Consider the following 22563-nt stretch of genomic DNA (forward strand, 5'->3'; position numbering starts at 1 on the left):
CTGCTATGGGGTAAGGTCAGGGACAGCGGCCCTGAAGGAGGGACAGAGACGCATAGGCACTGACCGCGTGACACTGGGGAAGAAGGTTTTAGCAGGAAGGGCGGTATGGGGGTTACCAGCCTCAGGCCCAGAACTGGGTTCCAGTCTCCATTAGCCGTGGGACCTGGGAGACGTTGCTGGAGCCCCTGAGCCACGGTCTCTTCGAGGTGCTGGCCCGTGCATTAGGAACGGGCGGTGTGTAGCTGGGCCTCCTTGTGGCCCAACAAGAGGGAAGGAGTGGTACTGTGAGTGGTGGTCAGGGGCTCACGGACAGCAAGACCGCTCAGGTCGACCATCCACGTTGTCTTCATGCCTGCCGCCTTCAGGCAGCACGTAAGGATCGACTCTTCAAAACAGTCACCTCGGACTGAAGGGTCTGCTTTTTCCCTGAGACCAGCAGCGTCTCCTATTTTCAGCAGTGAGGGGACAAGAAATACCCAAACTCCGAAAGCAAATGTCTCAATTTCCAGGGACTATTCAGCCAGTGTGGCCAAAGCTATAGGAGCGGATGCCTTTTGGGGCCTCTGCCCGGCCGTGCTCCCCTCTCTGATCCCCACCCTACAGTCCAGTGTTTATCCCTGCCTCCCTCTGCCTTTCAGGATGGAGCTCACTGGAACGAGGTCATGAGACAGAGCAAGCAGAGACCATGAGAGATGGAGCCATCGGGGAGAAGTGGAGACAGACTGGGGAAGGAAGGGGAGGAGCGGGGGAGGGAAAGAGAACATGAGACAGAGAAGACACCTGAACATACAGACAAAGTCCCCCTCCTGGGGGATGGCTACACCTTTTGCATTCAGGTTCTGGAAGACTCCCTGGACTCCTGCCAATAAACTGCCTCATTTGCTTAAGAGAGCCCAGGGGTCTGCACCTGACAACCACAGCTCATTGCTAAGAGCAGCCAGGCCTCCTGCCTCCAGTTCGTCTCCCCTGGGACTGCCTAGAGCCCGGATGGCAAAAGCAAAGGGTGAGAACCAGCCCGCAGCGGGAGCCCATCAAGACTGGTCGAAGGCACGGATGGGTGAACGGATGGAAGGATGCATGCATGCGGACCCACCTGTGACATTTTTCGTGGTTTTGCAGCCTGCCTTGGGTGGTGGCGTGGGCAACAGCGGGGGGCTGGGGAGCTGGCCCACGGATCTCTCCAGGGGTCTGGGAGGGCTGTCCAGGGAGTCAGACCCGGCTAAGGCTTGAGAGGGTTCATCCGCGGTAGACGGGAGGCTGCCGGAGGCGTCTGCTTCTTCACCTCTGGATGCTGACGGCATCTTGGCTGGGTTCAAAGGCAAAACAGAGAGTTCACAAGCCATGCTGCTTCTGATGGGGTTGGACATGAGCAAGGACAGTAAAGTGGCTTCGGTGGGGTGGGACCGTTAACAGGAGCAGGGTACAGAGGGGCTGCTCAACATACAGACCTGACTTCCTGTGAGTTTAGAAGTCAATAGAACTGTTGGGGGGGTGGAGGGGGAGGAGGGAGAAGAGGAAAGAATTCAGGAGCAGGAGTAATTCTGTTCCTTTTCTCGGTCAACAGGTGGCGCCAAAGCTCCTGTCCCCACCAGACCTGGGGCTGGTCATGATCAGAAGTTTGGGAATGAGACACACCCAGGCTCCAGTCGGCCCCTGCACTGTCATCCTGGGAAGTGACTCCAACTCCAGTGTCTCCATTGCCCCACATGGGAGATCTGACAAACACCAGAGTCCCTCCCACGGTTGCTGCAAGGTTTAAACAGGAGGGAACTATGTCATGTGGGTCTGACACCTGCAGACCCTCAAATTCAACAGCCATTGACTTTACATGTGTGGTTTTCAGCAGCCCTGGCCCCTGGTGCGTGTAGGTCCCAAGGAGTGGTTCAGGAGGCAAGGAGGTCCAGCTCAGAGGAACGGTCAGCCCGTCCAGCGCCCCTGTCCCCTCTCCCTCCTGCTGCCCCTTGAGCACCGCCCCCCAAGACTGTCCATCCCTCCTCTGCTTTCTCCCCATCCACGAGCACTGTCTTTTCCCTTCTCCCTTCATCTGACTCAAGTCCTACTGACCATCACACACCACCCATCCCACCCACACCCCCAAGTCCTCTGCCTTCCTTTCATTTGGCTCACCCTGCTGAGTGCTGCAGAAGATGGTGACACAGAAACCCCAGTGGCGGCCACCTCAGGACTGCCACGGTCAAAGCCCTCAGCTCTGCCTCCACCCTGCAGTCACGGCCTCAAACCTGCCTCCAGCTCCTCACCTCCCCACTCCCGTGTGGCCTCACCTCCAGGAGAAACTGAGGCCTTCAGACAGGGGTGGGGGTGCTGTTCTTAGATGCCTGACTCCAACACAACTGTCCCTGAAACCCATCTTCCTTCCTTCCTCCCTGATACTAGAGAGGTGGACCCCCAGCCCCATCCCCACGTGGGGACCCCAGCACGCCCTGCCCTCTCACAGCAGGTGCCCAGCCTGGTGTAAGATGCCTGCTGCGCATGGCCTCGTCTCATTTTTTACAACCGGCCGAGAAGGAAGATACAAACACTCCCCAGAAAACCTTGGCAGAGCTGGGCCCACAGTCACCGCCTGGGGCTCCTCCATCCTTCGGGAAAGGTTCTGGAGGCCCTAAGGGGCAGAGCGCTGGCCGTGGTACTGAAAACACGGCGCTAGCCTGATACCTGCCCTTGGAGAATTTCCACGGAAACTCTGGAAGCAGACACTGTGCATCCCATGGATCCCAGGTTATTACCATTTCTGTGCCTTTATTGTCCACAGCCAACTCCATGGCCATGACACTCTTGTGGCACAAGCCTGGGTCCTGCCATGTGCAAACATGGACGGGACAGTTTCTTCCTCTGAGTCCTGGGGGTCTGGACAAGGTGAGCAATGTATGATCTGGATTCCACAGGTTCCCTTAGCCAGGCTGCCAAGAGATGGGTTAACTGGGAGACTAGGCAGCCCAGGTCAGGGTCCCCATGCCTACGTCAGGCGGGACAGGGCCACTTGATCTCAGTTGTCCTCAGTCTCCATCACATTCCTCTTTGGCTCCCAGACACCTGTTCCCCAGTCCCCTCCTGTCACGCTGTCTGAACATGCTCAGCCCCCTGCAGGCTCCATCAGGCTGCCCAGGAGGACCCAGCCCTCAGCCTTCAGCCTAGGACCCATTCCTCAGTCCACAGCTACAATTCTCTCATCTAATTTTCCCATCCAGTCCTCTGGCTTCAGAATCCAACCCATCTCTCTGTCGACCCCTGACCTTCCCTCCTAGCTCCAGACTCATACATTATCAGCCACTGTGACATCTCCATCTGGAGGTTAGAAAGGCAAAATGAAACATTCTCAAACCCATCTCTTGATTTCCCAAGGGAAAGCCCTCTCCAGCCTTCCCCTTCCTTCAGATGCATTCACCCATCAACCCATCTTGCAAAGGTCCTTCAACAATTATGGGGTTCGGGCACCCTTCTAGGAGCCGCAGACATGGCACCCAACCAGACAGATCCCCACCCCCACCAGGCTTCCTACACAGCTCATCAGCCGTGCAGCCAGACTGGACACCCACTACCTTGCCTCCCATATGTCATTCACAGATAAATCCTGTGTGCTCTCCTTCCAAAATATTTCTCAGCAACGTTCACTTGTCCTCCCTACGCAAGCTTCCCTGGCCTCTACCTGGACCTCAGCAATGGCCTCCTGGCTCCTTCCCTTCCTGCCCCAAATCCACTCTCTACACGAGGGGTTTTGCAAACTTTGTCCACAAAGGGTTTTTTGCAGGTCAGAGTATCTGTTGGTGCAGCAACCTCCAGAGGGCTGGCAGTTCAAACAGCAAAACTTCCCTGCCTGTGCCAGAAGCGGACGCACGCATGCCCAGTGCTGCCCAACAGAAATGTCTGAGATGCTGGAAATGTTTCCTCCCTGTCCATTTCAGTAGCCACCAGCCATGGGTGGTCAATGAGCAACTGACAAGTGGCCAGTGTGAAGCTGAATTTTTTTATTTCATTTAGTTTTAATTAATCTAAATAGCCATGCAGCTAGTGAGTACTGGTGAGGACAGCTCTGGACTTCTGGGAGTCAGTGGTCCCAGCCCCCACCCCTCAACCAGAGACCGCAGGGCAAGCTTCTTCCAGCCCCACAGAGGTCTCCTCTTCCCACTAGCCCAAGGTGGAATGCGGGTCCCCCACCTCTGCTCTGAGAGCCCTGGGACTCAACACACCGGCAGGTCTCACCAAAATCCCCTCCAACATCTTCCCACAAAACTCATCCATGCCGGTCACACACTGACCTCTATGTCCCTGACCTGTCGGGGGCTCCGCAGGCTGAGAAAGTGGGGCTCTGAGATCTTTCAGCCTCTATCCTCTGCAGCTTATGTGAATGTATAGCTACCATTACAGTTTGGAATCTTGACATGAACACCCATTAAAGTCTTAATGCTTTATCAGAAAAAAGATGTAGAAGACAAGGTCAGTTTCACAGGTTTCCCACATTTGAGATCCTGTCTGGGGCATGGGGGGGGGGGGGCACTGTTCCTTTGCTCCCCTGACCAGCAGAGGTCGCTTCTCACCAACCAAACTCTAAGCCAAGGCTCCCATGTCGCTGCACAAACCACAACGTAGGGCTCAGTTGAGGAACAGACACAACCGAAGCTCAACCAAGAGTGCATATCCAGGACTTACCAGCATACTTTAGGAAACGTTCCAGTGACACGCTTCCATGTGGCCTCCACTCACCTTCCTGAGCAGGGGCTGATAAGCTTTTTCATGTACAGGGACAGATAGTAAATATTTTAGGCTTTGCAGGACAAGAGGCCAACTCGAGAATATTATGTAGGTGCTTATGTAACAAGAGAAAAAGCTCTACCCTGCCCTTTGGTCTGGGAAGTGCCTCCCAGGTGGTGGGCATGCTTTGAGCCCAGTTACCACTCACTGGAGACCTTCCAAGACCAAGAGTGACCGGTGAGACAGGAAGGTCCCGGTGGGCTGGGGACAGCTGCTGTGAGTAGTTTCATGGCACCCCAAACACCTGGCATGTCTCAACTGGGACAGCTGGCCAAGGGCAAGGCAGCTGGCTGAGTCCCAGATGCAGGCGGGACGAGCCCAGGGTCTGAGCAGTGCTGAAGTGCACCCACCAGTCAGGGAGGGGCAGACTCGCCTCGGTGTCTGGGTTTACAGAGCCAGCACACTGAGTGTGCCATACAGACAGGTGGCAGCTGGGTCTCACCTATAGCCTGCCATTCACCATCCCCTCCTTACTTCACAAACAACCCATATTCCAGAGCATTCCAGAAGCACCTCTAGTTTGGATTGTTGAGTATTGTGTTGTTGTTTTTTTAAGTTTATTTTATGTTGAGAGAGAGACAGCCTAAGCAGGGGAGGGGCACAGAGAGAGAGAATCCCAAGCAGGCTCTGTGCCGTCAGCAGAGAGCCCGATGTGGGGCTCAAACTCACAGACTGTGAGATCATGACCTGAGCCGAAATCAAGAGTCGGGTGCTTAGCCAACCGAGCCTCCCAGGCGCCCTGTAGAGTATTATGGTTAAAAGCATGTCCGGGGATCAAACCCCAGCTTGCCACTTATGGGCTCCCTGGCCTTAGATAAGCAACAATCTCTCTGGGCCTTTGCTTTCTCATCTGAACAAACAGCGTTGTTAAGAAAATACAGTGAACATAGTACAGGTTTACGGAATCCCACTTTCCTTTTTTAATTCGTGCATTCCTGAGAATGTCAGAGCATAGCCCTGCTTGGCAACAGAAACGCGGGACAGCCACCTGTCCCATTTAAAGTTAAAACAGATCCTTCTGGGCTTTTTAGGGAATGTTAGGCCACCGGTATAACACCATCCAAATAAAACCAGAAAAACAAAACCACCCAAATACAAGGGTCCAAAGTCAACCCAAACCCAAATCACCAAACTCGAAGTGAGGGTCAAAAACCAAAAACAATGGTCCGGATCTTTGATCCTTTTCCTAAGAGACCTGTGATTCTGGACATAACCCCCACCCCTCCCCTCCAAACGCACACAGCAGTTAGTGACACATAGGAAGTGACAGCCCCAGCCCAGGTGTTACCACCTGGCCAAGGAGTGACGTCCCCTGAAGCCAGGAGCTTCTCCACGCACATGGACATGTGGCCCCTCCCGCGCCCCCTCCCCCAGCAAAGTTCGCAGGACATCTGCTTTCTAAGAGAAAGCAGCTAACCTTCCAGGACACCGTGAACACCACACGAGTCCCCAGGGGATCCCATTCTGGGCCCCTGGACGTTTCCATGAACTTCCTGGGGTCAAGAAGAGACCCCAGGTGCAGGCTTGAGCACTCCCCAGACACCGTGGCTGCCCAGAATGCAGCTTTCTCTGCCACACATCATTCCCAGCACAGAGGGACAGGCCTCCCTCGGGTGTGGAGGTGCAGGGCGCGGGGACAAGAACGACGGCCGAACAGAGGCTGATAATAGCCGGTCTCCTCCAGCTCTGCATAGTCCCTGCAGACCTGGGTCCCATTGTGCCCCCACAGCCACCTCACGCTTTCACTACAGCAGCCCCACCCCCGTATCTGCAGGGAAGACGGTCTAGGCCCCCCGTGGACGCTTAGAAGCATGCAGAGCGCCGAACCCAGGAGGTACGAGGTTTCTTCCTCTACGCGCACACCAAGGATGACGTGCAATTTACAGATTAGGCACAGTAAGAGGTTAACGAGAACCCGTGAAACACAAGTGTAACAACAACTGTAATCTGTGATAAAGGTTATGTGGTCTCTCGCTCTCTCTCGGGATACCTCGCACTTCTTGTGATGGGAGCTGATAGAAGCCTAGGGGAGGAGATGACACGAGGGAAGGGTGCAGGCCCGGGAGGGAACACTAGGTTACCGTCGACCTTCTGACGACGTTGTCAGGAGGGGGGGTGTCCGCTTCCAGACCAGTGGCTCACGGCAGGTGACTGAAACCTCAGATCGGGGAGACCACCGTATCCACCACGTGATAACGAGGCCCAGAGCGGATCAGCCCCCGCGGCAGCACAGGGACCAGGCTCCTTACCTTCCCAGAAGGGGCCGGGCAGGAGCGGACAGGGGAGCCCCTTGAAGGGAGTGGCCCCTTCGCAGCCCCCAGTGACCCTGGCTGCGTGGCAACGGCAGCCCAGGGGGCCCCCAACGTGGAAGGTTTTCGCGAAAGCTCCGTAGTTTTAAATGCTGACTTGCAATTATTTAAGCGGGGAGTTTAAAGCCTGTTGGACTGTAATCTGCTCCCTCACTGCAGGGCTTTGCTCAAGGCCAGGCTTCTCCCTACAGACCTGGTGCTCCCGGCAGCGGTGGCGGCCTCGCTCAATAGCACAGCGCAGGTGGACACGCCTCCCAAAACACACGTGCTGAACGAGGCAGGGGCTCTGGGGCGTCTGCAGGCAGCCAGATCCCGCGTGTTAATGCCTCGCTCCCCAAAAGTTGCTTTTCTGTAGTGACGTCGACAACAATCACCAGGAGCAGACACTTCTGGAGGGCTCAGGGTGTGTCCAGACAGAGTTGGGGATTCCTGCCGATTACCTAAATGCAGCAACCCCGGGATACGGGGAGGCATTATCCTCACGTGTAGTTGAGGACACAGGCTCAGAGAGGTTGAGTGACTTATTCACAGTCACACAGCTTAGTGAGGAGTTGAGGCACGTCTCAGACCCAGGTTGGCCCGGCAAACACGTTGCCCTGAATTCCCTAATTCTATACCCCTGGGCGAGCTACAGACCCCTGTACCTCCGTTTCACCTTGACAGAAAAGGCAATGACACTAGTGATAAAACCCCAGAGGCATTTCCAGCATAAAATGAGCTAATGCATGTGCTCAGAACATCATCCTGCACACAACTGGCATCCTTCAGAAAATCGGGCCTTTTCTCTGTGTTCCTATACCTTGGTTTGCTACGTTTTCTTTTACGTGAACTCACACTTTTCGTTTCAACTTGTTCATTAGAAGAAAACCCGAATCACCACCCAGAGTGAGAAACCCGTTCCACCTGTGCTAATGAAAATAAACTTCGCTGTTAAAACGTTCTCTAGCTATTTGCCACAAGCCACCTCTGGAAACTCCTCTCCCACACCCTGGGGGGCACAGGACCCACACCGAGGGCAGGAACGAAGAGTCCAGCTGAGGGGTGAGGCTGCATCTCTGGGGCCCCACACCAACCAGGGACAATGGTCTCACTCCCCGGGCCCTGGCCCGCCCTGCAGCCCGGTGCTTCGCCCACAGCACAAATCCCCTGTGGCCCCACCTCCGTCCCGTGCCCCAGGGCTCCAGCTGCCTTCAGCCCCTCTCTCTCTATCTTACCCTGGCTCTGGCCACACGTACAGACCTTTAGCTCTGCACAAGTCCCCTGGTCTGTCCTGCTCCCTGGCCAACCACAGCCCCCAAATCCAGCCTGTGGGCTGCTTTCGTAAATAAGTCTCGCTGGCACCCAGCACATCTTCTGTGGCTGCTTTTGGGCTACTCAGAAGCGGTGGGCGGTTTCACCGGGAACCTTCTGACCCACAAAGGCAACCGTAGTTAACTGGCTCCGTGCAGAAAAAGTTTGTGGACCCTGTGCTCTGTCTTTGCAGATGTCCTTCTCCCAACCGGGATGCTCTTTCCCTCACTCTCTGCCTGGCCGATGCTTGTTCATCGCTAGGCTGCCCCAGCCCCCAGACTCAGGGAAGGGCCCCAGTGTGCACGCCCGCTGTCGTGGACTCAGCAGGTTTGTCCGCCTTCCCCCATCACTCTGGGAGGACGAGATCCGGACACATTTGCCATGAGGACCCCCGACCTGACAGCACATCCCGTCCAGGAGAAAGGCCTTCACACGAATCTGTGGCCTCAACAAGCCAACTGTACTCTCGAGACTCCATCCCCAAACCACGCACACAGGGAAAGAGAGAGCCGGAGGTTAGCAGGGGCGCCGACGGAGCAGGCAGAGCTGAGCAGCACAAGGAACCTGCCAAGAAGTGCCAGGCGCCAGTAGGGGGCTGGGTGCAGCCCAGCCTGGCTGGGCACCAAGGGGCAGGGCTCAGGCGGGATCAGGCCGACCACCACTTTGACGCGAGCCTGATGCCTGGGGCCACCGGGGCACAGGCATATGCTGAGAGGGTCTCCGCAGGAGAGGCCAGGACTGTCCCAAGGGTCACAGCCCTTCAGACCGCAAACTCTCATCACATCTTCAAGCTGGGGTAAGACAGGGGAGGCACAGCCACCCCCAGGGAGGGCGGGGCACGGCTCTCAGCAGGTGCCCACTAGTGCCAGCCAGGGCGGCCGGTGGAAAGCGTCAGTGTGAGCCTTGTTTGGCAGAAGAAGGCAGCAGAGAACAGATGCCCACCTGGCTCCAAAGCCACAGAAGCCCCAGCAGGCCTGTCCACACGGCCTGGATTTCCAACCTGCCACGCTTGTGCAGACGGTTCAACTTCCAACCCCCACCCTGTGCCTGGCGTACTTATAGCTTGTAATTTTACGAGGGGAGAAGTTCCCAGCTTGACGGGGAGGTCCCCCCGAGTATTTCTGCAAAAAAGCTAATGGGTCAGAAGAAGAGGGGCAGGTGCTTCACAGCACCACGGGCTCCTTCGGGGGGCTTGTGTTTTGCCTCCTCTCTGCCTTCCCTTCCTCCCCACCTCGCCCACAGCTGGCCCCTGTCTGGTCCAGTCAGTGAAAACCACCACGGCCACGGCCCCCGCCGTCCCCACGGAGGCTCAGAAGGGTGCACAGTACCTTCAAATGGCACCGAATGAGAACTACTGTTCTTCCCACTTAAGAGAGCTGGGAAAAGAGGTTTCAAGCAACACATGCAGAACGCCCTTTGGCGAGGTGGCGAGGACAGCCCTGCGCGAGGAACACGGCATCCGACGCCCCACATGCACCACACGGCTCCGGGCGCCGTGCGCCGGGCACTGAGGTCATGCTCTGTGGAGGACACAGCCACCTGCTGAGGATCTGGGCCACTCGGAAGGTCCCTCGACCCCATCCCGCCCTCCTATCTTGGGGTCAACGAGGATGCCCCTACGGACACCGGCTGGCTCCCCTGGAGAGAATTTTCCTGCTCGGACGTTCCCAGTGGCAAGAGACTGTCCTGGGAAGAGCCAGAGAAAAATGCCCCGGCAGAGTTTAAACTGCACACGGCACAGTATGGCAGGGCTCGGAGCCCAGAGCATGGCTGTGCCTCCAAGGACAGGATTCTACCAGAGCTATTGTCCAGGCCGTGGCCAGGGACCTCGGCTGCCACCCAGCCGACGGCCATCCCGGCAGTGGCTCAGCCTCGCACGGTTACAGCCGTACCTGCATCGTCAGAATGGGAGTCCGAGGGCAGTGGTGCGTCCAGGGAAGGCTGGTCTGTCCCGGTGGCCAAAGGGCTTCCTGGCTGGGCTTCTTCTGAAGTCAGCATCTCCTGCTTGGGGGTGGACGGTTCGCTCTGTGCCGCTCGGGGACCCCCGTCAGGATTGCACACTTTGCTCTCAGCATCTGTAAGGAAACGCGGCGGTCAGCAGAGCCCGCGCCTCCCTTCCGACACGCTTGCACTCACGCGGGGTGCCTTCCTGGGAGACGTGCCATCCCAGGCCCTGCTGTGGTGCCCCTTCAGTTCTTCCCCACGCCACCCCCCGGAGTCCCCCTCCACATCCGGTCTTCTTAAGGGGGTCCCAGCACTGCCTCACCACCCCCCCCCCCCCCGTCCCAGGGCCTCTGTGCACCGCCTGCCTGTGGGAGCCTAGGAAAGCCTCCACCCACCTCCGTGGTGCGCGCCCCCACTCCCACGCTGGCCTCCGCCCTGCGGCTCACTCGACCAACAGCGCATCCGCAGGTTGGATGCAGCTGTGCCTTTAAAAGTGCTCGCAGGCTCCTGCAGTCAAGGCACCACTGCCCTCGCTGCTGGGACACGCGGGGCCAGCGGGCCGGGGCGAGAGGCAGACGGTGCAAACCTGAGCTGCTCCTGTCCTGGCAGCAGAGGCCAACCCAGACGGGACAACAGACCCTGGCTGCCGTATGCCCTGAGGTGCTGCAGGCATCTGCCACAGGACATTGTCACGGCTACCGGTAACCAATCCACGTTTGCACCCACCATTCCACAATCAGGTCCCTGGTATGCAAACCTTCTCAGTCCCCCACTGTGAGTCTGGGACTGGGCCCACCCAGGGAGGTGGGGATGAACAAGTCAGTCCTTGCCGGCAGGGGGCTCACACTCCAAGGCACCGCAAGCCCAGGACTAGGGGCACAGAGCGGGGAGTCCCTCGGTCTAGACAGGTGGCCTTCTCAGAAAAAAATAACCCCAGGCTCACGGTGCCTGAGTGGCTCAGTCCGTTAAGCATCCAACTCTTGGTTTTGGCTCAGGTCATGATGTGGTAGTTCATGGGTTCAAGCCCCACGTCGGGCTCCATGCTGACAGCGCTGAGCTTGCTTGGGATTCTCTCTCTCCCTCTGTCTGCCGCTCTCCCACTCATGCTCCCTCTCGCTCTCAAAATAAATAAATAAACTTAAAAATATTGTTTCAAAAAATGACCCCAGGTTCCTAGTAGGGCTGAAACAAGGATCCAGTGTCTCCCCTTGCTTGGGGGCTCAGCTGCTGGAACTTGGGAGGGTGTGGCCTTTGAAAATGAGGGGCTTTGTGCCCAGGTGCGTAACCGGCCCAGTCGCATGGCCACCAGAGGGCGGGTCCGGGCTGGGACACAGCCAGCTGATAACCATCACCCCTTCTGAGACACAGAGCACCGACCCATGCACGGGGCACCGGCACGGCCCCCTCAGGGAGGTCACCACGGCACAGAGCAGCAGTGTGACCCATACACGTCCCTCCGTGGGGAGACGGCACGGCGGGGAGGTCAGCCTGGCTCGGAAGAGCTGCTTCCCATCCCCGTGGCGGGGGGGCAGGGGCGCGGGGGTCGGTCTCAGAGTCAGGCCCCTTCCGCCTCCACCTGTCTCACTCCCTACCTGCTGCCCTCATGTCCCCCAACAACGTCCCTTTCACCCCCAAAGTTGGACAAGAAGTAGGCCACCCTACCCATGCCTCCCATCCCACGGCAGACACCTCTGGGCATCCGCTTCCTGGCCTCCGAGACGGGGGTAACAACATCACTACTTGCTTCACGGCCTCCACGTGGGAATTAAATCAGTTCCGCTACACCACACACCTGGCCAAGAGCAGGCACGCGACACGTGCTTGCAATTATTGTTACTGCCCTTGATGAGGCCTGACGAGGAAGCCTGAGGGCCCGGCCCCTGGGCGGAGCCCGCGCACCCACGTGAGGGTGACAGGCTCCCTCGGCAGGATCCTCGCCGCACCCGGGACTGGGGCCTGGTGCCCGGCGTGGGATCCCAAAGGGACGGGAGTCGCAGCTGATGCCCACCAAGCCCCCCTCCCCCCCCCCCCCCCCACCGGCTGCACAGCCCTCTCCCCAGGGTAGGGCAGAGAGGCCGGCCAGCCGGAAGTCTGGAGATTTGGGGCTGGGAAGGGCTCGTCTATGCAGCCAGGTCAGCTGACCAAAGGTCCTAGACGAGGAGCCAGCAGCCTCTTCCAAAAAAGGAGACGGCTGGTATTTTAGATTTTGTGGGCCACACGGCAGGTACTGCGTTCTTTTTTAATTTTCACAAAACCCTTTAAGTTTAAAAACCGTGCCCAGCCCGAGGGCCTTGCAAAACCTGCTCCCGGGCCAGACCTGCTGCAGACTTGCAGCGATGGTCTGCCAACCCGCCCTGGCGCAGGCAAAGACCCAGCCAAGGGCACAGACCCAGTGGGCATAGCTGAATGTCACAAAGCTCAAAACTACACTTTCCCGGACGCCGCTCAGGGCTGATTTACACGGACTCGACATGCAGTCGTGACGGTCTCTGCCGCCAGCTTACTTGGTCCTCGGTGGCAGGGCGCAGAGCACAGCTGGCACCGAGGGGCCTGCCTGCCGGGGACACAGCACCGTCTCGGCCGGACCGCACACCTCCGCGAGGGGAGGCTGCCGCCCGCCGCTTACAGAGGCACACCCCTCCTTCGAAAGGACAGGCCGCTGGCGGCCAGGGACGACCACTGTTTGAACCCACGACCCTCCCCTAGTCATCACCAACGACAATCACGTGACCAGAACTCGCCCGTGTGGGGCCCAGAGGCCTGCAGCCCGTGGCCAGCTCAGCCAAGGCTTCGTCCTCCCCAAACACGCGGACTTAGGGGCCCTCCCCTGCGTCCCCGCTCAGCGCACTTGTAGGACCTTTCTGGGCTGCGCTCAGAGCCCCGGTTCATAATCACGTTCAATGAAAAGTTGGCAGTTCCCAAAATAGCCCTGCTGGCAGGGCCGTTGCCTAGAAACGCCGTTGGGGGGGGTGGCGAGGAGATGTGGGTGGCTTGTCCCCTGTGCCTCGCCGTTCAGCCAGCCCTCCCTCCCGGCCTGCTCTCCATCGGATGTCCGTCCTCCCCCTGGGGGCTGTGGAGGGGCACACGGTGGACCACCGGTGTCACACAGAGCGGCCACGGCGACAGGAACATGCCGCAAACACACGCACCGCGCCCGGCCTTCCCGCCACGTAGCAGCCAGATGCACCTGACTCGTCGCCGCCCAACCCCCCCTCCCCGAGGAAGGAAACCACGCGTCTCTCGGGTCACCGAACACAAGTATCTTTTTTACACCCGGTGCTGGAACGGGAGATTCCTCCAGTTACTGAAGCAAATGCCGAGTGGACGCACGCAGGAAGACGGAGCAAAGTCACTGGGGGGAAATGTGCAGGCTCCTGTCCCGTGGGCTAGGACGCGGCGGAGGGGCGGGGACGCTGCTGGTCCTCGCCAGTCACCCAGGAGTCGGCGGAGCCTGGCCAAAGCAGGGAAGGGTCACCTGCCCCCTCCCCGCGCACACCCGGCACATCAGCAGACTTGCAGGAACAAGGGGGGTGGGGGGTCAGACTGCCTCATAAAACCACACACCCAGGAGGGACACGGGCTCCTCTCCCGGGGACCCCGGGGCTCTTCCCTGCAGTCCCCTCCCGGGGACCAGCTCACATCATCAGGCTGCTGACTGCTCTAGCGGTGGGCAAACCCCCAGGTGACACACACAGAGACCGTGCACGTGTGCGGCTTTGTCCTGGCCAAAGAAGGGCACGGGTGAGGTCTGGGGCAGCTCTCAGGGTCTGTGACCCGAGCCCGTGGCGGCCTCTCTGCGCCCCTTGGTCACTGTCACCCACACCCACCACCCAGGCGCCCGCTGGGCATGAAGCCCTGGGTACCGCTTGGCCACAGGGAGGTGCTCCGGCTGCAGACAAGCAGCCTGGCTGGCAGCAGGTGCTGGCCATGGAGTCCTTCCTCCGAACTCCGTAGTGGGGGCTCACCCCCACACCGAGGCAATGCGGAGGCCAGTGGAGGGGAGGAGGCTCAGCTCCGAGCCCAGAGCCGGAAGGGGACACTCGGCACCCCCCACGGATTCCCAGCACCCAGTCGGCCATCCCAATACCAGAACAAATCCGGGGCGCACACGGCCTGACCAGGACTTGATCCCGCCCCCAGTGGGAAAAGGCATTTTCTAAGCAAGTGCTTGGCACAAACCCCAGTGTGGGGCAGGAAGTGCCCCAGGAGCCTGATGCCAAGCACCGTCCTAGATCCTGCTGTCCCTGCAGCCTCAGGAGCTGGAGCACATGGAGGAAAGAGCATGACAAGAGCACGGAGCACGTCCCCCTCCTCCCCCTGGCCCCAGGCCGCCTCCCAGAGGCACCCTGCTTCCCTAGCATGCCCCCCTCAGTGACACGCTGGGCAGGCTCACCGCAGACCCGCTCAGCCCGTGCCCCTGTGCTGCCCTGGGTTCCTGCGGCCACTTGGAAGTACCTTTGTCACCCGGTAGCTTCCGGGGGTGGGGGGGGGGGGGTGCAGGGAAGATACAAGGCTCTGTGGGACCCAGGGCCCCCTCCACGCTTCCTACCTGCTTGCCCCTCACCCACCTTCTCCCTTCCACCGCGGGCCCTCCAGGGCTGGAAGATACGTCCCACTTCCCCGCTCTCCCTGTTTCTCAGCCTCGGTGGCACCAAAGCCAGAGGCAGCTGGGGAGGTACCGTGAAGTCCAGCCACGTGGGTCCCGCCCCCAGGGCATTTAATCCAAGAGCGCGCCTGGCGAAGCTAACGCACAGCGCAGCTCGCTCTGAGAACCAGCCTGCTCTCCCGGGGCCCTGGGATCCCCCGCAGACATGACCCCGTGGCCCCCTGCCCAGGTCGGGTCCTGGGGTCTTGTTCTCCGGGTGCTCACCCTACCCCCCTCCGTGGTGATCCTGCATCTGTGGGACCATCTCCTGTGGCATCACTTAATGAGCACAGTTTCAACCCCTGAGGAAGGAGACCGTGTGTGAGACCCACCTGGTTCCCGGTTCATAATCACTCGGCGAGACAAAGTGTGATCTAAAGGGGGGAGTGGTGGCAGATGACACTCTGGGGGCCAAAGCCAGACACCGCCTGCTCCATATGGCCCATCAGTCATCAGACAAAACCATTTAACAAAGGTTCAGAGCTCAGGAAAGGCAGACTGCTCTTCTGGAAGACTCCCCTTCGGTTCTGCACCCACCCCTCTGTTTTCCTGGCAGCAATCAAATCCGTCCACTTACTTTTCATGCACCAGCGATAGTATTTTCTATGATAGATGATACACAAGCCTCAAGTCTGTTTTCATTTCCCATCCCCCTTCCCCAAGGTCCAAAGGAAGGTTGGCTGGAAACATGCTCAAAATGCAGGATTTGGAGCTGTTTTGTCCCATCCAGACTAACACAGTCCAGGTTCCTATCAGCAATGACATCCCCCCAAACCCGAGAGTCGGAACGTTCAGCATCCGAACCCTGAAGGACTGGGTACCGAGCTCTCCTCTTACACGCAAGTTAGATCATCAGTCGTGAGCCATCTGCTGTGTTGGTTTCCCAGGAAGACGGCGACCTCAAAATACTTCACTCTGTATGCACCTGGGTGGCTCGGTCGGTTCAGCGTCCGACTCTCGATCTCAGCTCAGGTCATGATCTCTCGGTTTGTCGGACCAAGCCCCGCATCGAGCTCTGAGCTGACAGCACAGAGCCTGCTTGGGATTCTCTCTCTCCCTCTCTCTCTCTCAAAATAAATAAATAAAATTAAAACCCAAAATACTTCACTCTTTGAAGCTGAAGAAGAGACATGAGGACAAAGACCACAGGGGGTTTGAGAGCAGACAGGCAGGACGGGGGCGGAGCCTGGTATACATCCGGATGCCCTGACTTCGCGAGGTCCCTTCCCGGCCCTGATTCCTGGGCCAAACGACAAACACACTAGTGAGATCTAGGACAGGAAGGGGGTAGGGGCGCCACGTGCCCTCACACCCTCTGGGAACTGGCTCAGGGAGGCCAGGACCCTTCAGTCAGGAGGCAAGAGCTTGGTCCGGCTCGAGAGAGAGCTCCCAGCGGCGGTGAGGTGGGGGGGACACCAGAGTCCCAGAGGAGGAGGACCCACAAAAGGTGTGCATCGGGCCCTGAGTCCCGTGCCTCGTCATCACCCAGAGAGCAGGATGAGGCGGGGAGGCCACGAACGTTACGAATGACCCGCGAGCCACAACAGGTGGTGTTTCTCAAAGACACAGAGGTGGCCACGCAGACATCACAGTGGCGAGGCCTCCAGGGCACAGTGTGAGCAGCATCCGAGCGCTCCCGGGGGGCTGAGGGTGCTGTGAAGGGGTGAGGGTGAGGACGCTCAGCACCCAGAAAGCCGTCCACACGTCACAAGGACCAGCAAGGGTACTAGACGGCCGTGCGAGTAAAAACAACTTGCCCGCATCAGGAACAATGACGTCAACAAAAGCCAATCCTGCCACTTCGTGGGGAACCAGGACCTGGCAGCGGCCTGGCCCGGGCCCAGCTAGGGCAGGAAGCCGCCGGACGTGGCCCCACAGGCGTTAGCTCCGGGCCGCTTGCAGAGGTGGCCCCGTAACCTCATGGAGGGACCCGATGGTGAATGGCCTCCTTCGGGTCCAGCTCCTGTATCCCGATACCCGGCTTCCCGGATCACCGTTCCGCCCTTGACCTTTGCCGGGCGCCCTGGCCCAGCCCCTGCCACCGTGGCGGCCCCACTTACCCCGCTCCATCATCTCCAGGAGACCCTTCTTGATGAGCTCCTCCCGACCTTGCCTGCCAGCCATCTTCTTCTCCAGTGCTGCACAACATACAAATAGGCCGGTGAGTCACGGGCAAGACCACGGGGCTGGGGGCCACCGGGCGGGGAGCGCCGTTGGGGACTTCCAAACTTTCTTACTACACAGCCTGATGAGCGTTGCACGTACGCACGGCGGAGGGGAGCACATTGAGCGCACTGTTCAAGGCAATGATTTCTGTGATTCATCTGCAAAGCAACGCCTCGGCTAATGCTTCCCTACGCTGACTCCTGCACATGCCTACCCTCCGCCAAAGGCTCCCCAACTTACCGGCCCAGGACCGCACCCTCCCTCCACCCCCAACACCCGGGGGCGCTTTTCTGTGGGTCCTGTTATGTTTCCAGACACCCTGGTGACTCTAGAGCTCTGGTCAGAACATGGTCTTTTGTGACCACTGCCTTCCCAGAAGTTCCTCCGAGAAAACCCCGGGTTTTAAAGCTTCCAGAGAAGTTGCCAGACAGGGAGGGAGGATGGGGGTGGGGCCCGGCCAGGGTGCCAGCTCCCACTCACCCCTACTCGCGAGGCCGGGGGCTCACTCTGCTTGCCAGTCTCCTTTTCTTCATCTGTCCAGAAAACTATCTGCCTACAGTTAGAACTCAATTTCCAAATACGACCCCATGCAATTCCTTGGACCCCCTTCTTTGAAAGATGCAAATTGCTGGCTACTAAGCCTGATCCCAGAGGGCCTATGGGTCACCTGTGTGTGCCAGCACTCTGCCCGGTGAGGGCTGCAGCGGGGAGCACAGACCGGAGCCGGCCTCTCCCCTCGGAGCTTAAAGACTGGCACCAGAGGACAAACAGGTAAGGACGAGGAAGTTACTCAGCCAAAAATATCTACTGAGCACGCGCTGGGGTGTCCCTGGGAAGCAGAAACAATTCAGCCCCCCTCCCTCCAGGGCTCGAGTGGGAGCCAGCCGGCAGGGATAACAGAGCTGCTCAAATGCTTAGAACTAATAAAGCATTAACTGAGCACCTATGTTGTAAAGGCATGGGGGAGCCAGACAGGCATGGCCTCCGCCTGGAGGCAGCGCTGGGGAAGCTGGATGAGAAGCATCTACACCTGGGGCCGTGGAATGACCCAGAACCAGAGGGACTGGGAGGTAGGGGTCTGGGAAGCCCAGGCTGTGCTGGAATGTCCGGGCCGGCCTCCCTCAGGGCGCTCACACCGACAGCTGCAGACGGACAGGGAAAAGCCAAACATACCAGCAGGAAGATGTTTTCCGGCAAAGGGAGCATAATTTCCTTTTTTAGTCCAATTTCCAATCCAATGTCCGGGGGCCAGAAGTATGCACGAAACTGAGACACTGAACTCTGACTTTGGGAGGTGTGAGTAGAGGGGCTGCTGTCCAGCCTCACAGACAGGGGTGCGCAGAACAGGGGTGGAGGTCCAAAGAGCCACGTGGTCAGCCAGCCAGCCAGCTCGGGTCATGCTCACGGGGGCCCGGCTCACACACAGGACATTGTCTGCTCTGACTCCTGAGCCCTCCCAACACCCCAAAGAGGCAGCTGCGAGGGTTTGCTGTCCCGTCTCAGGGGGCCGCCCCTATCACCGAGCCAGCCCCCCACAGCAGGTGCCGGCTCGGGGCCACTTCCCCAACTGCAGCCTCTGGGAGCCGTCCCCATGACGCTGCCCCTCCCGCCCCGCCCAAACCACTGCCGGCTTCGTTAGTGTCTTGAAATCACCTTCAGATTGACTTCCTCTCACGTTAACCAACAGTGCTTGTGAAATGGCGTTTTTGAAAAGCTGAAATAACTACCATCCCACACTTTGCGGGGAAGAATGGTCTGGAATAAGTAAACGAAATGCAGTCCTGCTCCTGAGATGGCCAGATGCCTGATAAAGGGCCTCCAGGTGGGGATCCTGCAGGTATTAACCTGGAGACCTTCCATGCATCTACAGGGACCCCACAGCATCCTGATGAACCTCCAGGCCACTCAGTGGCAGCACAGTGCCGAGGGGGCCTGCACGGCTCAACCCTCCAATCCCACGGCCCAGAGAGCATCAGGGGCTCCCCAGGTCACGGAGGCCACCCTGCTCTGGGCCCTGGTGCCTTCCCCAACTCCATGCCTTTGCGTGAACTGTTCCCTCTGCTGCAATGCTTTGCCCTGCTTTTCTCAAGGGGCCAATCACATCTCAGTTCAACGGTGCCTCCTCACCCGAGCCTTCTCAGATCTGCCCACCCACCCCACCCCCTCCGCACTCCTCCCCAGCACCTGCTCAGCTCCCCTGGGGCCCCACAGGAGCCGTGACGTCTCGCATGCTTGCACGCATGCTCACTGGTCTGTCGCCCCACTCCCCGCTGGGCAGAGAGCCCTAAGTGCACAGGGCCTGGGTCCCCCATCTACTCTGGCCCTGGCACACAGGAGGTGTTTGAGATTCCTGCAGTAACACTGATGTGCTGCCCTTGTGGACAAGGAGAACGGGTCAATCAGCTTCTCAGGGGGTTAAAAATAATTTGTAAAACGTGTAACAGGTGTGAGGGAAAGACCTGTTGGGGTAGCCCTGTCTCTGCACGCCGCACGGCTTCAGGGCTGGGAAGGAGACAGGGCCCCTGGGGACCGTCAGAGACAGCAGCCCGAGACGGGCACTTACCAGGCTGGTCCCCAAGGCCTAGACTAATTCCACATGCGCGTCTCCCTCACTAATTGTTTCCAGCCGTAGCTCACAGGTGCACAGCTCAGCGCGAGGCCCATGGGGTTTGCTTCTCACGGCACCGGCCCCCCTCCCCTTCACCAAGGACAGCCTCTCACTCGAGAACCAGACCTTGGCCGCGGGACCGCTTGCCCTCCCTGAGATGGGCGGGGTCACGGTAACGTGGGTGACGGGGGTGCTCTGAGTGTCTGGCTGGTCACTGCTCGCTATCACGGCCTGCTGTATGGCTGTCACCACGTGTGTCCGCGTGGTTGTCTCGTGGCCATAGCTCCTGGCGTGGATTTCGAGGGGGCAGGGGCAACGGTCCAACCGCCACGACCCAACTTCCCACCGAGCTGGGACCGGCAGGGTGTGAGGATGGGGCCGCAGGTGAGTGACGGAAGGGGGCTTCTGGACCCGGTGGTGGGAGGGCATTGGGGGGGCACTGCCCCTGTGGGCACCCTCCTCGGGAAGAGCTTAGGAGCCCTGGAGCCGGCGGCCCTGGCTTCCAGCAAGAGGAGGAGCCTGCGGGAATTGGGGCCGAGATGAGGGCCCTGGCCCTCTGAATCACCTGGGGGGCTCCTAGGGACGGCAGGCCCCCCGAAGTGTGGGTCCGGGTGTGGGGGCTGGGCGCGTGCTACTGCAGTGTGGTCGGCAAGGACTGCCGTCACCAGCTGGCCTCCCTGCCCCGCAGGGACCCCCAGGTGCGCATGAACAAGGTCCCACCCACCCGTGTGCCCCGTGGGTCTGGGCGGGCAGTGGGCTGCAGGTGTGCCCGGTGCTGGCCCCGCCCCCCAGCCGGGTGGGTGGGGCCTGTGCCAGAGGAAGGAAGGGACCCAAAGGCGGAGCAGCCCCTGCTGTGGGAGCCCGCCCACCGTGGGGGAGGGGGAGACAACATCAGCATCGAGAAGCTCGGGGACAGTGGCACCGGCTCCCTGTCCCCCATGCTCACCGGATGTGGTCTGCTTCAGTTTTTCGTTTTTCTTCTTCCTCCATTTCCAGGGCTTGAAGATCCTGCCCAGGGTGGCCAGTTTGCTGTTCCTCCTCACGGGGGGGGTTCGGGTCCCTGAGACCAGATACTCGGAGCGCGCTGGGGGGGCTGGGTCCATCTCATCTGCAAGGGGAGCACACCAAGGAGGGGCCGGGTGATCACCAATCCCGCGTGGCTCCCCTCACCCACGGGGCCACCGGTGATTCTCCAAAGCCCGGGGCTGGCCTGCGCCCCTAGCATGCTGGCACGTGCAGAGTAAACGTCCGTGGGGTCCTCGAGCAACGGGGGACACTTGCTACTGTGGGGCCCGGGAAGAGAAAGACACATGCTTCTCCACAGGCCGCTCTGCAGTTCACGATGTATTCATTGTTTAAGGAAAAAGATCGGTGAGAACGGAAAACAGTGCAGCGGACAAGACGGTCAAAGTGCAGAGTCACGTGAGCCAGACGGCTGCTGTCTCCACTGCCCGCCCGGACCCCTGTCCCACGGGCACAGCTCAGACCAGAGCTCAGGCCGGTGCCCGGGAGGATGGGGGAAAACCTCAAGATGCCCCAAACCCCTCCTGTGACAGGGCAGTGACGAGGCCCTGGGTGTGCTGAGTTTTAACCTCTCAGTGTCACTCGGGTGGGGGTTCACAGACCAGCCAGTGCTCCCCACCCAGCATGGCTGCCGGCACCGGTGCCTGGACCCTGGCCAGGACACCCCACGTGCACACACACACACGCACACACACGTGCCACCCAGAACACATTTAGTCCCACAGCCAGTGGGTTAATTCACCTCACTGCGATGCACAAGCAGGGGCTGGGAGCCTGAGTTTATAAAGAGATAAGAAGCCCCAGAAGGGCCCAAATATGCTGGATGAGCAGGGCTGGAGTGAGGGGGTATCGGGAGGGTCCTCAGTGGGAGGCCACCAGAGGGGCCAGACCTGGCCTGGCGCCCCAGGTGATGGACGCCCCAAAGACGAGCCGCCTGGGCTAGGAGCAGCCAGCCAGGGCTCACGGCACCCAGCCCCTCCGAGCCTCAGTTTCCACACGTGTAAAATAAAGATAATGATCGTCCCTGACATCCAGCATTCAAAGGAAAATGCAGGGTGGCCCCAGAGGCTGGAAACTTAGGTAAACATATATAACACACAGTTGATTGAGAGTATGTTACAATCCATGTAGAATGATATTAACTACGTTTTAAGACCATATAGACACTCTGGTGTCTAAGACCATGCCAGTTCTGGTAGAAATTTTCACAGTAATTTCTATTATATGAGGAACAAAAGAATTATCCTGGAGTAAAAGTCACTGCTTGTTCCTGGCCAGGTACCAACTAACTTTACCCTCACAGTAAATCTATGAGATACAGGACTCCTATCATATCCATTTTACAGATGAGCACACTGAGGCTCAGAGCAGTGAGTCATCTGGTGGACCCACAGAGCGAGAAAACGCCGGAGGTCGGGCATGACCCTGCGGGGCCTGAGCCCGGACCCCTCTCGTATCTGGAAGCTGCCTCTACGGTGACTGTGTGAATTTATCTCCCGGAGCAGGACACAAATGGGTAAGACACCAGCAGAAGGCACAAAGCAGGACTGTCCCAGCCACCCAGGTTGCGCGGCCGCTCTCTCTGGCTGTTATTAATTGAGCGCTAACTACACACCGGAGACTGTCCCCGGTGGTCTACAAAGCAGCCCGCATGTGGAAGAACAAGCTTAGGGGTGTCTTGTTGAGAGACGAGCTTGCTCGAGCTTGCCCCCAGTACCCGACACCCAGCAAGGGCCCGGTGGGGGGCGGGGGAGCCAAGGAAGCCCCAGGGCACCTGTCGCGGATCCCCCCCCCCACCATCTCCCCAGCAC

At 59.1% G+C, this 22563-nt stretch overlaps 1 protein-coding gene across 4 annotated transcripts in view; it reads right to left on the bottom strand.

The window, feature by feature from the left end:
* The window catches only part of PHACTR3 (phosphatase and actin regulator 3), a 214339-nt gene that overhangs the window by 82014 nt on the left and 109762 nt on the right, over positions 1–22563 (bottom strand). Inside the window, exons 2-5 of one of the 4 annotated variants that reach the window (XM_027046480.2) lie at positions 20676–20837; positions 17016–17093; positions 10259–10441; positions 1094–1306 (exon numbers count right to left, since the gene is read on the bottom strand). In XM_027046480.2, coding sequence (XP_026902281.1) covers positions 1094–1306; positions 10259–10441; positions 17016–17093; positions 20676–20837 — 636 coding nt within the window. Of the gene's footprint in view, positions 1–1093; positions 1307–10258; positions 10442–17015; positions 17094–18294; positions 18581–20675; positions 20838–22563 lie in introns of those variants that run through there. The other 3 variants (XM_027046481.2, XM_027046482.2, XM_027046485.2) reach the window with 3 other exon arrangements.

Source organism: Acinonyx jubatus, chromosome A3 (assembly GCF_027475565.1).
Source record: "Acinonyx jubatus isolate Ajub_Pintada_27869175 chromosome A3, VMU_Ajub_asm_v1.0, whole genome shotgun sequence".
Lineage (NCBI taxonomy): Eukaryota > Metazoa > Chordata > Mammalia > Carnivora > Felidae > Acinonyx > Acinonyx jubatus.